The 17,182-nt window shown below is 40.4% G+C and overlaps 1 protein-coding gene across 1 annotated transcript in view; it reads left to right on the top strand.

Moving 5' to 3' along the window:
• RBL1 (RB transcriptional corepressor like 1) overlaps positions 1–17,176 on the top strand; it is a 53,773-nt gene extending 36,597 nt beyond the window's left edge. The window contains exons 17-21 of the mRNA XM_004698254.2: positions 753–824; positions 3,110–3,200; positions 8,192–8,340; positions 11,471–11,635; positions 15,901–17,176. Coding sequence (XP_004698311.1) covers positions 753–824; positions 3,110–3,200; positions 8,192–8,340; positions 11,471–11,635; positions 15,901–16,071 — 648 coding nt within the window. The 3' untranslated portion in view covers positions 16,072–17,176. The remainder of the gene's footprint in view (positions 1–752; positions 825–3,109; positions 3,201–8,191; positions 8,341–11,470; positions 11,636–15,900) is intronic.
• Positions 17,177–17,182: the final 6 nt, after the last annotated feature.

The following is a 17,182-nucleotide window of genomic DNA, read 5'->3' on the forward strand; positions in this document are numbered from 1 at the left end:
GGAAGCCAAAACTGTCTCACAAACTCTGGACATGTCAGGAGAGACCAGTCCCTGGAAAAGGACATCATGCTTGGTAAAGTAGAAGTGCATTGAAAAAGGGGAAGGCTGTAGACAAGATGGACTGACAAAGTAGCTACAACAGTGAGCTCAGCCATCAGAACAGTTGTGAGAATGGTGCATTTTTTCATTGTGTTGTACGTGGGGTTGCTGGAGTTGGAAGCAACTAACTGGCACCTCACAACAGCAAACCACAATCCGCTTCTTTGTGACCACCACTGTGATTGTTCAGCATGGAAACCCTTCAGTCTGTTCCAAAATGAGCAGCCTACTTGTATCATAATGTATAGACTTTCTTGTGAGTGACTGCAGGACATTTTCTGGCCTTTAGTATGTGGTTAAATTGCTTCTAAATAAGTACTTAAAACTAAGGAAATTTGAGACCGCAGGAGATTCAGTAGATCTGACATTTCTTCCCATTCTTTTTATAAAGAAATGCATTTTCAGTAGAGTTAGACCATCACAATCTCGTTGCTTTTGATGAATGAAGTCATTAGCCGAATCTCCACAGGCTCCAAGCACGAACTTTGACGGTGGTAAAACTTATAAATGCTAGTGGCTTCTAGTTATACACTGCTCTGGGGGTTAGTGGCTTTTTGCAAAGCTGCTCTTAAACCAACCTATAATTGAAGATTTTGTTCAGAGCCATTTTTCTTTCAAAAGCACTTAATGAATGCAGTTTTTATTTTCCTTAGGTAACAAAAGAAGAAAGAACTTTTCAAGAAATAATGAAAAGTTATAGGAATCAGCCCCAGGCTAATAGTCATGTGAGTATATCATTTTTCTCACTGCCCAAATACAGATTTGTACTATGTCTCTGCTGACAAGTCTTATCAAAAGTAAACTTCTTTTAGTTTTATTACACTGCAGAGTTCCAGGCTTAATGGATACTGTTAAACAGAAGAGATTGTTTTATCAAAGGACAGTTTCAATAGAAGCCAGTCAATCTGGCTGATCCTGACACATTTATAGAACTGCAGGCACTTATCACAAATCCTGCTGTTCCATTTGTTCCTTTATTGAATGAGAATATTTTTCACTCAAAATTATAATACTTTTAATTGTATGAGACTCAGTCCTGATGTTTAAATCTTGTGAAATTGGAGGATTTTATTCACCATAGTCCAACTTCATTTGCCATCTGTTAAGAATCTTAATATTTGCATCTTTGGATAAAGGTGGTGAGCATTTCTGATTGTTGTTATTGTAGCTATGGTGAGAATCATATAAAAAGCTTCAGTCATGTTCTGGGCCTCTACTTTAATCTTACCTCAGTACAAGAACAGTTAGTTCTAATAATGTGGTGATATATGATTCTCACCTTCCCAACACAATCGCTGAAGACAAAATGGGTACATAAGCAAGTGTGGTGAAGAAAGCTGATGGTGCCTGGCTATTAACAGATACAGGATCTGGGGTCTTAAAGGCTTGAAGTTAAACAAGCAGCCATCTAGCAGGGAAGCAACAAAGTCCATATGGAAGAAGCACACCAGCCTGTGTGATCATGAGATATCAATGGGAACAGGTATTAGAAGTTCAAAAACAAGCAACCAAATTTATGTGAAGGAGAATAGGCAAAGTGGAGACCCAAACACATCTGTAAGATAACTGGACAGTCCCTCACAGAAGGGCCACACAGAAGGGATGATATATCCAGGTGCAGTATAGCACTGTTGAAACATATAACTATCTCTAGTTCTTTAATATTTTCTCTCCCTATTATTATAGTCTTAGTTTTACCTTATTAATCCTGTTAGACCTGCATCTGTTCATTTGTATATTTAAGATGGTTTGATGCATGAAATCCAAAATAGACAAGCCCTTCAGGAATGTAATGGGAGTAATGATTCCTTTAGGGTACAGAAAGAGAGAGGGAGGAAAGGAGGGAGAGAGGAACTGGTAGCAATGATGACTGTATAACCCCACTGGAGGGAACAAATAACAGTGTCAGGTGAACAGATACATTAGGTGGTATAAGATACAAGGGGAAAAAGGAATAACAATAATATTTAATATAATAGCAAGGATTCCTGGGGTGGTGGGAGTGGGGAGAGCAGGGATAAAGGGGCATTGCTATCAAGGAGTACAAGAAGGAAAGAAAATGTTTTGAAAATGATGGTGGCAACAATTGTACAATCATGCTCAATCTAATTGAATTATGGATGGTTAGATCAAGAACTCCCAATAAAAATGCAAAGAAAAATAAAACCCTTCAGTCATGAAAATGCAAAATGTTAGCCTGGTGGCCCAGCGGTAGTAACCATTTCATGAATGTTCCCTATCAGTGTTATTGTAGCTAAAGAGCGCTTTTCCTGAAGGCCTTGAGCTCTGCTCTAAGGGTGTCTAGTGACCTATTCTCTAGCCCTGTTGATGTCTCGTGTTAAAAGATGAGAAGTCTGACACTAGCTTCTCCGAGGCCTAGTAATGGTAGTCATAGTCCCTTCTAAGAGCCCCGCAAATAGTTGTACTGACAATAAATAAATAGAGGCATGAAGACAGGCATTTGTTCTATCAAAGGCTAGGAGTTTCCGCATCTCCTGGGCAAAATTCTGTAAGTACCAGAATCTGGAAAGATGATCCAGATTGGCCCTAAAGATCATTTGGATGAGGTTTTAAAACTGTCTATGAGTTGGAGGAGAATCTGGAGGTTTAGAGGCAGAGAAGAGAAAAATGTTCATAAAGGAGATGGAAATGAGGTAGGGTTAAGAAAAGAAGCCCTGATGTAATCAAATGATTCTCATGTAAGGAATTAAAAGGAGGGAGGAATACGTTCAGATCTTTGAAGGTTGCTTTTATTTGGCAAAACCTACTCATCAGGCTTCTTATGTGAACTCTAAGAATGTCACCTTTTAGGGTACAAGCTCTGCTTCAGGATCCCATCATGTAAAATGCTTGCCTAATCTACACTTACTATAACTAATGACATTGTGTCTTCAATTATCATCAACATAGACAAAGGTCTTCAATTGGTTTGATATTTACTCTTATATGGGTTTTGCTTAAGCCTCTGCTGCTTTGTGCTACAAGCAGCCTTTTTCTCCTTTACCTGTAGGTCTACAGAAGTGTCTTATTGAAGAGTACCCCAAGAGAAGTTGTGACATACAATGAAAGCATAAATGGTGATGTTGAAATGACAGATTGTGGTAAGTTACCAATTTAGCATGCATAATACAGTACTCTTGATTACGTTGTCTGTATAATGCAGTGGCTTTCAAGTGAGACTGAGGCGTGGGGTAGATGCACACACGACAGAGGAAGAAAGAAGTGTGGATCAAGTGCTTTAAATCCCTTCCAAAGAGACAGTGGCATATTGGCATCACTAATTTGTCCCCTGTCAATTATGTTTCAGAAGAAGTTTCTTATTGTATTTATACATGTTAGTTAAACACATAAAGTATGCTTAAAATTAAAAAATACGTTCGAATGACAGGAAAAGCAAAGTGGCTATCAGTGATCTGCCTGGGGAGACAATGCAGGAATGAATGACTTGTTCATTAATAAGTACATAACTATCTCTGCCACCCTGAGCAGCTGCCACCTGATTGCCACTACCATGCTGCAACCAATGTGAGGCAGAAATTTGTCATAAAAAGGAAAACCCAAATATTTTCCACTAAAACCAGCAGTAGAAAAGTGGTAAAAGCATACCCTACCCAAGGAAAACTTGTGAGACTCAAAAAAACAGTGTCATTGAGTTCTGGCTCTGTGTTTTCCAGAACTTTTTGGCTGAGTGAAAATTATCTACTCCCTCTACTGCCTAAAAGTTTCAGATCAAATTCTGCTATATATACATTTATTAACTAGATATGTATTAGGAGGCAAGCAAAAAATAGGTATAAATCCTATTCAGTTGTGGATTAGGCAAGGAGAATGTCCAGGGGGTAGTTGACTTAGGAATGTAGATGAGAATTGAGAGACTTAGGAAGCAGACTCAGTAAGCATAGTCAAATAGGACACGTTTCATGTTCCGCACCTGTGGCCGCACCTATGATTTGAACACAGTGAAGAACACTAGCTTGAGAAGAGTAATTCTTATTCTAAAATCAACTTCATAATTAGGTGTAAGATGAAAGAAAGCAGACACACATTTATAATTACCGTTTAACGAGCTTGAGTCCCAGCTGGCTGTTCAATCATCACCTCACATGAAGGGCTCGCTGGAGGCAGCTGTCGAGATCTGGAAGTAGGATCTGCTAGCCCAACAGCACAGGTCTTCTCGGGCTTAGAGCATCCCCCCAACGCAAAAGACCCACACACCTCAGTGGGTCGCTCATCCCATCATGCTGTTGTGAGAAGCATGTGTTGTCTTATGCTTAACAAATATTTTTACCAAATGTCTGCATTTAACTTCCCCAGTGTGAGCATTTTTAGCATTTATCATAATTACTAAAGTGCTATTTTCGTCGATGGGAACCCTGGTGGCCCTGTTAGGTGAGTATTTCAGACTGTTGACTTCAAGGTTGGTGGTTCAGTTCCCCAGCTGCTCTGACAGAAAGTCTGTCTGCTCCCATGAAGATTTACTGCAGGCGTCCTCAAACTATGGCCCACGGGCCACATGCGGCCCACCGAGGACATTTATCTGGCCCACTGGGTGTTTTTGCCCACTTTGGTTTTTTACTTCAAAATAAGATATGTGTAGTTGTGCATAGGAACTTGTTCAGTTTTTTTTTTAACTATAGTCTGGCCCTCCAACGGGTGTGAGGGGCAGTGAACTGGCCCCTATTTAAAAAGTTCAAGGACCCCTGCTTTACAACTCTGGAACCCTGTATAGGGTTGCTGTGAGTCAGAAGCAACTCAATGACAGTAGGGCTTTGGGAGTGTTTTCATCAACAAAAACTCACTTCTGACATTGAGCACATTAATTAACAAATCACATGATTGAGACATTTAATAGATACCTTGATAGTACCTACCTGAGGTGAAGGAACTTTCTGATTCAGACACCAGCTCACTACCACTCTTCATTACTGTGTCAGCAGACTACCCTTACTGCCAACCTTCATTAGAATTCTTGTGATACAGATTTTTATGCACATAGTACACTGTAAATTGAAAACTATTTTTAAACTCGGTTTGAGAATTAAATTAAAAGATGTACAAATATAGTAGCTCTTATCATAATGTGAAATACCAAATTTATTTATATTAAACAAGTATGGCTTTTCTATGTGTTATTTTTCCCCCCCATTTTGGTCTTCTAAAAGGTAATTGAATCTTAGGCCACTTTTTTTGCTTGGCTTAAAATCCTTTAAATTTTACTAAACAGAATACATAAACCATGTATGCTTTCTTAGCAGTAATCACTTTATACCTAATTATGAATTTGATTTTAAAAGCCTGTTGATCTTTTAAAAGGTAATTGAATCTAAAGCCACATTTATTACTTTAACTTTTGGGAATTAACCCCACAAAGTGGATTTCCTCAAAGGAATAAACAGTTATATGTATACATGAAATAACTGTGAACTGACAGATCGGTGACTTTATCTGCATAATACCCATGTACAGTCAGTCCTCAGGTAATCAAGTAATCAGGATGTGAATGGAGCACAGTTTTACTTTTTTCAGGTCATTTGGATTTCATCAGAAGTTTCCAGAATATCATGTCAGACTTTGTCTGAAACAACTAATGTTTTAGATTGGTCGATAGTCATTCTTTGGTATTACTGGTACTGACTTGTACTGCTCTATCAGAAAGCCAGTCTGAAATTCTTACTTACTGCATACTGTTATAAGGAATAAACATAATGAGAAGAGGACACTAGGAGAAAGATGAAACAAATATTAAATGCCTACTCTAGGAAAGAGCTGCCCCTTTGGTTTATAAGTAATTCTCATTTTATGAGTATGAGGGTCACTTGTGCCTATCACTTCTCAGTCTGAAGGTCAACATTATGGTTCACAATTCTAGCTTTGGTTAATTGGTCTAATGAATAGGGAATTCACTAATCTAATTCACTAAATGATCTGGGAGTGCCCAGCCTGTGGAATCGCTTCCACCGAGAAATGGCAATCTGTTCCCTTCAGCATCACCTCCCCTGGGTAGCCATGGTCCGGGGTTAAAATGATCTGTGCACACCCCTTCCTCATCAAGGTGGTCTGCCATCTGCCTGCCCACCGTCACTTCAGGACTGGGAATTCTCAAACCAGGAGCCACGCTGAAAAATCTAGCCTGCCTTTCTGGAGTTCGGCAAATATATATACCTGTTTTCTTAAGGGCTTATGTAATTTGCTCATAGTTTATCTAAAACCACATTTTAGTTGTTTGGCAATATTTTATATGTTAATTTAAAAATATTTTTCTTACTCTTGACAGCAGGAAGGAAACTTAGGAAGCCATAAAACTTACTGGTTTGTTTCACAAATATATAAAAAGTATACCATGTGTTTCAAATTATTTTAGGCAGAGGTCCCCACCCTCCGAGGGAAAACAGATTTGTAACAATTTTAGCAGCCATACAGGTAAACGGTTGCTTTCACTTGCTCTCATTTTTCTATAAATTCGCACTCTCAAAGTATTTGTGGTGAGGTCATCACCAGATCTACTGAGGCTTTAGGGTGGCAGGGTTCTTATTGAGGTAGGAAGTAAAGATCTTTCTCCTGCATAAAGGATAGCTGATATATTATTTATTTTTAAATGAAAATATGCTGAGTTAAAAGCCAGATCCCAGAAAGCTTTATATATTTGGTCCATCAACAAAGTATAGCTCTTTTATAGCTATTGGGATATAGTTTATATATAAGGTGACCAATAATTTTAACATTGGTAAAGCGGGACACCATTGATAAAACTCATATCCTGGTGAAATAGCCACATGACAGCCGAAAACCGTATACCCTAGCTTGTCGTGCATTCTTTCCCCAAATTGGGACTTTCATAAAGTGCCGTGGGACGTGGGGAAAAATTGTTTAAAATCGGGACACCTGGTCACCTTATTTATATCCTCTGGAAATTTCTAACTCGAGGACAATAGTTGTAATTGATAACTATAATGAGAATAATACACAGTGGCTGTTACTGAGCCATTATGTCGTGAAGCAGTCTTCCCCCAAATGGTAGTAAATATTGTGAAGGAAGAGAAATGTTTGCAGTAAAAAGCCTGGGAAAGCATAGAGCTAAAATAAGTGTTTATTTTTCCAGCTGTAGCCCTCAGAGCTGTTAACGTGCTTACATGTACTCTGAATTTCCAAGAGGAGGACATACTATGCAGCATTTCCTCAACTTATTTGTTAAGAGCCTTCAAAAATAGCAAGAATGTAAAAGACATCCAAATTGGGGCTGAGATCCCTGGAGTCACTAGGCCTTTGGGCCAGATTTGAGTTTCATGGAATTTCCTAAAGTGAGGGCATACTTCTACCCGTGCTGCAGGCAAGGTATTTGAAACTGAAAACCTTTTTCACTCACTGAATTCTTTTTCATTGGCAGGGGCTTTTGTAGCTTTTGTGAGCAGATGATAGCTTATATTACATTTCCCAGAAAAGAATAAAGTTCTGCCTTAATCCACAAGCTACCCCAGAGCTCACGAATGTTGGGTGACATCAACAAATAGGAAAAGACCTTGGGGCCAGCTGAGGGTGGCTAACTAAAAACTGAGGGGATAAATGATGGGAAATCAGGCTGGTAGAGCACCTGTCATCTGCCACGTGTTTTACACAGAATTTAAAGACACAAGTCATGCTTTCCCTTTATTCTGTAAGGAGTCTTATAGAATACTTTGAGTCTTTCCACCGTTCATGAAGAGCCACTCTAATTATCTGCAGGCCCTTTTGTTATCTGAAGCTCAGGATTGGTCACTGCTATCCATAACCTGGTGGTCTTTTGTTAAACTGTAGTCCAAGGCTGGACTCCATGGCCATGAACTCAAAACATTGCAGTAGCCCAAACGTTCTTGCTATAGTGGTAGCCAGAGAAAAGAGCACATTGAAGTTCACATATTTGCGTTTCTCTAGATTCTAATTTAACTAATACATCATACAGGTGGATGGATGAACTTTTTCAAAGACCACTAATTGCTTTATAATAAAAGTCTGTGTTAATTTGATCTTTAATATTGCAGAGTCATAATTCAAATCACCAACTTATGTATTAAAATGCAACTATCATGTGTATTAAAATGCAACTATCTTTTAACAGACTTAGAAGATGCAGCCAAAATGCCAGACTGTTCCAGTGGACCAGAGAGAGGAGAAAGAGGGGATCTTATAAAATTTTACAACACAGTATATGTGGGAAGAGTGAAGTCATTTGCATTGAAATACGACCTGTCAAATCAAGACCATGTGGTACATTTCTTGTTCTACTACTTAGTGAATAGATGCAATCATAGATTATTATAAGTTTACTTGACTAAGTATTTCAGAATGTAAAGTCCCACTGACACATTTTATAGGAGTCAGTATACTCAATGAATCAGAAAGTGATTAAGGTTAAAATTTAATAGGGAACTGAGGAGATCATAGGCATTCTGTCCATACTGTGCTCTTCCCATACTGTTACAAGTGATGTGTGTGCTGATGATTAAGCGCTCCATTACTAGCTGAAAAGTTGAACCCACCCAGGGGGTGCCCTTGTAAGACAGACCCTTCACTTTACGTCTAAAAGTTCACAGCCTTGAGAACCTTCTGGAGCAGTGCTCTGCATGCTTGGGGGTCACCGTGACTCAGAGTCAACTCAAGGGCAACTAGCAACATGAAAAGGGCCTAGAAGGGAACAGAAGCTAAAGCCATTAGTGTGGATCATGTGCTCTCTTGACTTTGGATTCTACTACCACATTTGGGAGATAAATGTGGGTATTGTTTTCTTGCAAAGCAAAGAAAGGGAAATTGGTAGGCCTGGGTCATTATTCTGCAGCTCTGAAAAAATTATGCAGACGCTAGTTTTGGCAGTAGCAGTAGGCCTAAGAAGGTGTATCCAGCATGTGGTCTAGCGTTTCCTAAAAACTGGAGTCACTGAAATAATCTAGGGGCTGCTGCAAAAGCAGATACTGTGGCAATGCCTTTTGTAAGAATTAATACCAAACTAGTCCCCAAAAATTGAAGATTGAAAAGTCCCAAAAGTCCAGCTTTTGCAAGATGCCAATCTGCACCATATTCCCCCCTCCCCCAGCCCCCATTCCATTTCCTCATGTCTCTGGATTCATTGAATCCCTGCAGTGTCCCACAGAATTCATGGACGCTTGAGGAAATGTCTCACGCAGTGGTGGGTGCTATTCAGTCCAAAATCCAAAGTTTGGGCAGGGAAAGCCAGATGCTGGGACCACAGGAGGCACTCTGTTACTTGTTTTTGCCAGTCATAGGATCACAGCCCCTGCTTCTCAGTGGGCTCATTTTCTACACAGCAGGATGGCATTACAGAGAATCCTGTTCACAAGTACTCACAGGTGAATCCTATCAGTAACTTCCCCCCCATTCCTACCAGACCCACACAGGGAAAGGTTGTTTGGCGGTAGTTTGAGACTTTGGCTAAAAGAGCCATATTAAATAATTCACTGGCCCTGCGGATACCTACAGTTTATCTTGGATTATGGGCAGAAATGCAAAAGTTTTTAATTGCTTGGGGCATGCTAAGTTGTTTTATTGTTGTTGTTTTTCTGAAAAGGCACTATTGTTGGGTCCTGTTAGATCACCCTTGAGCTTTAAGAAATCGGCCCTAGTAAAAGGAAAGCCTGGAAGCTGCTTCCAGCTAGTGGCCATGTGTCCATATCTGTGTGTGCCTCTGCATTTCTGTCCTTGTCCTATGAAGGGATGTGGCCTCTCACTATCCCCAGAGGCCAGAGTTCTCGTCCTCCTCTCACTTCCACCTCCCCACTGTCAGACGTTTCTTCCGTCAGCCAACTGAAAGTAGCTCAGTTAGCATCAAGTGAAGATGGGGAATGAGATATCAAGGAGCCATCTCCATGTGTTCTACTTCTACCATATAAAACATTCAAGAGGAATGCAGTCCCTACTCATTTTTAGACTTCTAAATCTTTTGCATTTCAATATAAAATCGTTCCAATCTCATCGGCAGGTTTGTTCCATGTTTGAGTCACCTGGGCTGGTTTACGTGGTTTCCTGCCTCTGTTCTGTTCTCTGCCCCTCTTTAGTTGTGCTCTTGTGTGTATAGACAGTTTGTTTTAAGTGTTAGACTCTGATTCTCCTTTGCTTGCATTTTGTTAGTGAGGGCAGCATGAGGTTCATATGCTCCTGACCTAGCACTGTCTGCCTCAGAAATCTTACTACTATTTACAGGATTTGTCGAAAGACCTAGGAAACATTAGCTTTAGTTTACGTGTTAATAATTGCTGGAAAATGAAGGATGAATGACAGATTTTTGCTGTTTTTCAGCCATAAACAAGCACTTATAGCTGACTTTTAAGTCTCACTGCCATGGCATCAATGCTCACTCGTAGCAACCCCTGTGGGTTTTTGAGACTAATGAGTTTTTTAAAAATAATTTTATTGGGGGCTTGTACAACTCTTATCACAACCCATACATACATCCATTGTGTCAAGCACATTTGTACATTTGTTGCTATAATCATTCTCAAAACATTTGTTTTCTACTTGAGCCCTTGGTACCAGCTCCTCAATTTTCCCCTCCCTCCCCATTCCCCCCCATGAACCCTTGATAATTTATGAATTATTATTTTGTCATATCTTACACTGTCTGACGTCTCCCTTCACCCCCTTTTCTGTTGTCCATCCCCCATGGAGGGGGTTATATGTAGATCCTTTTAATCAGTTCCCCCTTTCCACCCCACCTCCCTCCACCCTCCCGGTATTGCCACTCTCACCACTGGTCCTGAAGGGATCATCTGTCCTGGATTCACTATGTTTCCAGTTCCTATCTGTACCAGTGTACATCCAGTTTTGTAAGGTAGAATTGGGATCATGATAGTGGGGGGAGGAAGCATTTAGGAACTATAGGAAAGTTGTATGTTTCATCCTTGCTACACTGTACTCTGACTGGCTCATCTCTTCCCCACAACCCCTCTGTAAGGGGATGTCCAGTTGCCTACAGATGGATCTTGGGTCCCTGATCTGTACTCCCCCTCATTCACAATGATTTGAATTTTTGTTCTTTGATGCTTGATACCCGATCCCTTCAACACCTCATGATCACACAGGCTGGTGTGCTTCTTCCATGTAGGTTTTGTTGCTTTCCAGCTAGATGGCCACTTGTTTGCCTTTAAGACCCCAGATGCTATATCTTTTGATAGCTGGGCACCATCAGCTTTCTTTACCACATTTGCTTATGCACCCATTTGTCTTCAATCGTGTAGGGAGACTGTAATGGTTTTGGGGAGTAGAAAGCCCAGGCTTTTTCCTGAGGAGTTGCTAATGGTTTATAGAATGAAACTATAATGGGAGTAAACAAAGGGTGAGCTTTTTCATTCTAAAGAAAATAACTGATTTTTTGGGGTCATTTCAGATGGAAGCTCCACCCCTGTCACCTTTCCCGCTTATGAAGCAGCAGCCAAGCTCACCCCGGCGCATTTCCCAACAGCATCCCATTTATGTTTCCCCACATCGGAATGGGGCAGGCCGCACGCCCAGGAGTGCTCTGTTGTACAAGTTCAATGGCAGCCCTTCAAAGGTAAGGTGCACACAAAAGTTAGTCTCAAACAATTTGTAATGGTAGAAGCAGGGATTCAGATTACCTATCAGGAATATTTTTTTGGAGGGGAGGCTAGGTAGGGAGTGGGGCATGATAATAATACAGTATGAACTGTTACTGTAGCCAGTGTCCTATGACCAAGAGCAGTATTTTTAGTTGAGGTCATTGAATCCATGACTACTGACAACATATTTGGGGAGTCACTGCAAGAGGCTGAGCCTTCTCCTCAAGCCTGATCTGGAGAAAAAACCATTAAGAGAACACCAGATATGGAGTCCAAGTTTAAAGAAAGGCCCTGGAAGTAAAAGTGTATCTAGTAGATCTCCTCTCTATCTAAGCGATGAAACTGTGACAGGGACACGATCGCTGTTTTCACATACTCCTCGAGATATCAAGCAGATAGGAGACCGTGGGTGCTAATGGTTAATGCTTGACAGCTAATCAGTGGCTTGGTGATTCATAGCCACCCAGAGGTGCCTCTGAAAAAGTCTGCTTCCCAAAGGGCCCAGCCTGAAAACCGCATGGAAAACAGTTTTATGCTGCATCACCGGCACCACTGAGTCCAAATTAACTCAGTGGTAACTAATTATGTGGTTTTTCCTTTAAGAAAATATATTCACTATGCCTCCAGAAGCCAGAGTCAAGACCAACTGGTACAAATTTATAATGGAGCATACTGTAACTCAGTCCAGTATGAATGGTCATTATTTAACTCATATTTTCCCCTACTCAGTTCTACAAATACCTGTCGAGTTCCTACTATATTCGTGGCAAAGGTAACTGACATAATACCTCACAGGCTTGCGTTTTATTTTCATAGAAACTGATTTCCTATAAATATATTAACAGGAGATCCTTTATTTCAGTGGTTCTCAACCTTCCTAATGCTGCGACCCTTTAATACAGTTCATGTTGTGTGACCTCCCCAACCATAAAATTTTCATTGCTACTTCATAACTAATTTTGCTACTGTTATGAATCGGGTGACCCCTGTGAAAGGTTCATTCCACCCCCAAAGGGTTCTGGGTGACAACCACTGCTTTAATTGCATTAAAGAGTAGGTGGTTGATTTCTAAGGCAGTGATTCCCAAATGATGGATCGGAGTCACCTGTGGAGTTTGTTGAACACTAATTCCTATCCAGTGAAAACTGCCTATTGCCTTCAAATTGATTGGAATGCGTGACAACTTCATGTGTGCATAATAGAACTACCTTATAGGGTTTTCACATCTGTGACCTTTGGAGGCAGATTGCCAGGCCTTGCGGTTAGTAGTTGAGGGCTTAACCATTTGTGTCATCAGGGACTTCTTATCTTGACACAGATTTACTGAACCATGAAGCTCTATCAGGCATGTCTGGGACTCTAATATAACCAGCCACCTGGACGATAGCTTTAGCATTCCATTTCATTTTTGACAACTTTCAATTTTCCTAGATTCATTCTGGGTACAGTCCAAGTTCCAGTCATTCATAGATGGTTGAAGAACACAACCAGTGTATCTTAGACTGAAAAAAATTCAAGATTTGAGTTGCAATATTTAAAGTTTCTCTGGGAAAAATTATGAATGATGCAGGAAGCATCAAAAGGAAATAGAAAGAATACTGAGTCACTGTGCCAAAAGAAATAACATTCAACCATTTTAAGAGGCAGTATGTGACCAAGAACCAATGGTGCTGAAGAAGTCTAATCTACTGAAAGTATTAGCAAAACCAAGGCTCCAGGAATTGATGAACTCATCAACTGACATGTTTCAATAAACTGCTGAAGCTCTGGAAGCATTCACTGGTCTGTGCCAAGAAATTTGGAATACAGTTACCTGCCCAGCTGACTGAAAGATACCCATATTTTTACCTAGTTCAAAGAAAAGTAGCCTAACCAAATATGCAAATTATAGAGCCATATCATTGATAGCATGTGCCAATAAAATTTTGCTGAAAATCATTCAATAGTTCCAATAGTTCAGTAGTACATCAATAGGGAGCTTCAAGAAATTCAGGCTGGATTCAGAAGATGATGTGGAATAAGAGATATCATTTCTTATGTTAGAAAGATACTGGCTAAAAGCAGAGAATACCAGAAAGATGTGTGACTATGCGAAAGAATTCGACTTTTATGTGTGGTTAGGAAAAAAAAAAGGCTATCTTTGATAAAAATGAGAATTTGAAAACATTTGATTGCTCATATGGAACCTGTACACGGACCAAGAAGAAATTCTGGAAACAGAATGGGAATACTGTGTGGTTTCATAGCAAGAAAAGTGTATTTCATGGTTGTATCCTCTCACCATATTTAATCGATTTGTATGCTGAGGAAATAATCAGAGAAGTTAGACTGTATGAAGGAAAACACAGCATCAGGATTGGAGGAAGGCTTATTAACAACCAGTGGTATGCAGATGACAGCCTTCCTTGCTGGAATTGAGGAGGACCTGAAACACTTGCGGATCGAGATCAAGGATATAGCCTTCAATGTAGATGATAGCTCAATGTAAAGAAAACAAACCCCCTACAATTGGACCTATAGATAACATGATCAATGGAGCAAAGATTGAAGTCCAAGATTTCATCTTGCTAGGATCCACAATCAGTGCTCATGAAAGCATCTATCAGAAAAATCAAATGGTGTGTCATTGCTTTAGGTGAATCTACACAAGACCTCTTTAAAGAGTTGAAAAGCGGGAAGATGGGGGAGAAAGGGGGAATCGATCACAAGGATCTACATATAATCTCCTCCCTGGGGAATGGGCAACAGAAGGGCAGTGTAAGATAAGATATAATCATAATTTATAAATTATTAAGAGTTTATGAGGGAGGGGGGAGGGGGGAGGGGAAAAAGGAAAATGAGCTGATTCCAGGAACCCAAGAGGAAAGCGAATTTTGAGAATGATGAGGGCAACAAATGTATAAGTATGCTTTACACAATTGATGTTTGTATGGATTGTGATGAATTGTATGAGCCCCAATAAAATGATCTTAAAAAAATAATAAAAGCAGGTTCACTTTTCTCTCAACTGCCAAAAAAAAAAAAGAGTTGAAAAGCAAGGATGTTACTTTGAGGACTAGGGAATGTCTAAGCTAAGCAGTGATATTTTCAGTCACCTCAGATGCATGTGAGTTGGACAGTGAATAAGGAAGATTGAAGAAGAATCCATGCAGTTGAAGTATGATGATGTTGGTGGAGAAAGTCCCCTGGACTGGTAAAGATCAAAGAAATCTATCTTGGAAAAGTACAACTTAGAAGCAAGGATGGTGCGACTTTATGTCACATACTCTGGATATGTTATCAGAGAGACCAGTCCCTCGAGAAAGGACATCATGCCTGATAAAAAAGAGGGGCAGCCAAGAAGACCCCCAATAAGATGGATTGATATAGTAGCTGCAGTCGTGAGCTCAAACATAACAAGTGTGAGGGTGGTATAGGACCAGGAGTATATTGTTGTTTTCACTATGGGTTTGAACTGACACAGTGGCACCTCACAAGAACACCACCTCGATGATTATGCTGCAAACTTTGAGGAAGCACTTCTCCAACACCTTGCTGCTCAGAATGTGACTCATGTACCAGCAACCTCTGCAGCATCTGGAAGCTGTGAGAAAATGCAGATGCTGGACCAGCCTTGCTGAATCTGAATCTGCATTTTCAGAAGATTCCCAGATGGTGAAAAGTATTGCTCCTAAAGAAGAGATTCTCCCTGCGTCGGAATCGCCTTGGAGGGCTCTGTACAACAGATGAGTAGGCCCCATCCCCCAGGGTGTCTGATCTAGTGTGTGTAGGGTGAGGTTCAAAAATTTACACTTTGTAAATTTCTAGATGCTTGAAAGGACCCCTGGTGGCATAGTGGATTAAGTGTTGAGCTCCTCACCAAAAAGGTTGGTGGTTTGAATCCTCCATCTGTGCTGTGGCAGTCAGCTCTGCAGATGTGCAGCTTCGGGAACCCTGCACACTCCCTCTGTAGCGTGGCTGTGCCTTGGAATCGACATCTGAAGTGTATTTCATTTGGAACCTTTGCTGTTTCTGGTCTAGGGTCTGAGACCTACATAAATGGAATCTAATTTTCAAAACTACCTGAAAAGATTAGTTCTAGCCATCCTTAATTAGGTTTATTTAGATTCGATAGACCATTTTTGTACCCAGTGTCTAAATGTCCATCTGAACAGAGGATAGAGAACAGGAAAAAGTGATCATTTATTTCGTCTTTGTTGCAGTTTCCCCTTTTACTCACACAGCCTCTATTTTTGGACAGAGTTTGAAAGACATCAATAACATGATAAGACAAGGTGAGCAGAGAACCAAGAAGCGAGGACTAACCATCGATGGTAATGCAGAGTCCCCTGCCAAACGCCTCTGTCAAGAAAATGATGATATTTTACTTAAAAGACTCCAGGATGTGGTCAGTGAACGAGCACATCAGTAATGCCTTGGAGGGCTCTGTACAACAGATGAGTAGGCCCCATCTGGGGTAAAACCACTGCTGGGTTGTCTTCATTGAAAAGAGACGCTGTACCCTTCACACCTTCCAGATGGCAAATATCACCAGGCATAAGACAAAGTGCACCAAAACTATGTGCTGTGTTTTTTATCCTCATTTGTCCAAAACTGTAGTTGATAAAGGTATATTTTAAATTGAATAGGGATGTTTTCAGTGCCTTTAAGAAATATTAATAATCAAAAGAGTTCTGCAGTATTTGATCTGGGGATTACTTTGTAAGATGAAGTAAGATTAAAACCCATGTAGCCCATTCTAGTTCCGCTCATTTTAAAAGAAAGAAAGAAGTCTCTTGCATGTTGTCCTATAAAGGCGCACATCTCTTTTTGGTAAAGCATGCTTTGAGACACCCGTGCTTTCAGTCACTGAAGTAGGTTGGCTTCCTTCGTACTTGGTGGCTCCGCATGCAGTTGCCACTGCTGTCCCAGACTGCTGCCGCCATTCTCCCCGGTCCATTCTCAGCCGTGGACCTGAGCCCTGCACCCCCTCCTTGCTTTCCAACCCGAAGCCCTCTTACATAACTATACTAACTACAAAAGGGGCATTTGTTTTTAAACGATTAGCATTTTGTTTTTGTAACATTAGCTTAATTATACATGGTTGTATTAAATCATGTGATTCTCAAAATAAGATGCTGCTTCTCAAGGCAGTATAATTCAGATAGATTTTTTTAGAAACAGAATTTCCCATTAATGAGGTAGAACCATGATAATGTGTGAGATGCTATTTTTAAGCTCATCATAAGATCAGTCATTCTCAATGTCTTAATCAAGTCCCTATAAATATTGGAAGGCTTTTTCGAACCATGTCAAAAATCACCTTCTGCCTTGTAATTCTGATAGGCATCAATAAAGCAACAGGTCCTTCCTGTTCCTTATGCATTATTACTGGTGCATCGTGAGTTTCCTCTGAGGAGTTGACTTTGGGTCCCCCAGAGATGCATCGTTCCAAAGAATCACCTCCTTAAATGTCCGTTTTTTTCTAGTGTATTTCCAGAATCTGGAGCTACATGGATGAGCCATCCTTAATTTTGAGAATG

Source organism: Echinops telfairi, unplaced genomic scaffold (assembly GCF_000313985.2).
Source record: "Echinops telfairi isolate 266 unplaced genomic scaffold, ASM31398v2 ScPeMD7_5592;HRSCAF=6446, whole genome shotgun sequence".
Classification (NCBI taxonomy): Eukaryota; Metazoa; Chordata; class Mammalia; order Afrosoricida; family Tenrecidae; genus Echinops; species Echinops telfairi.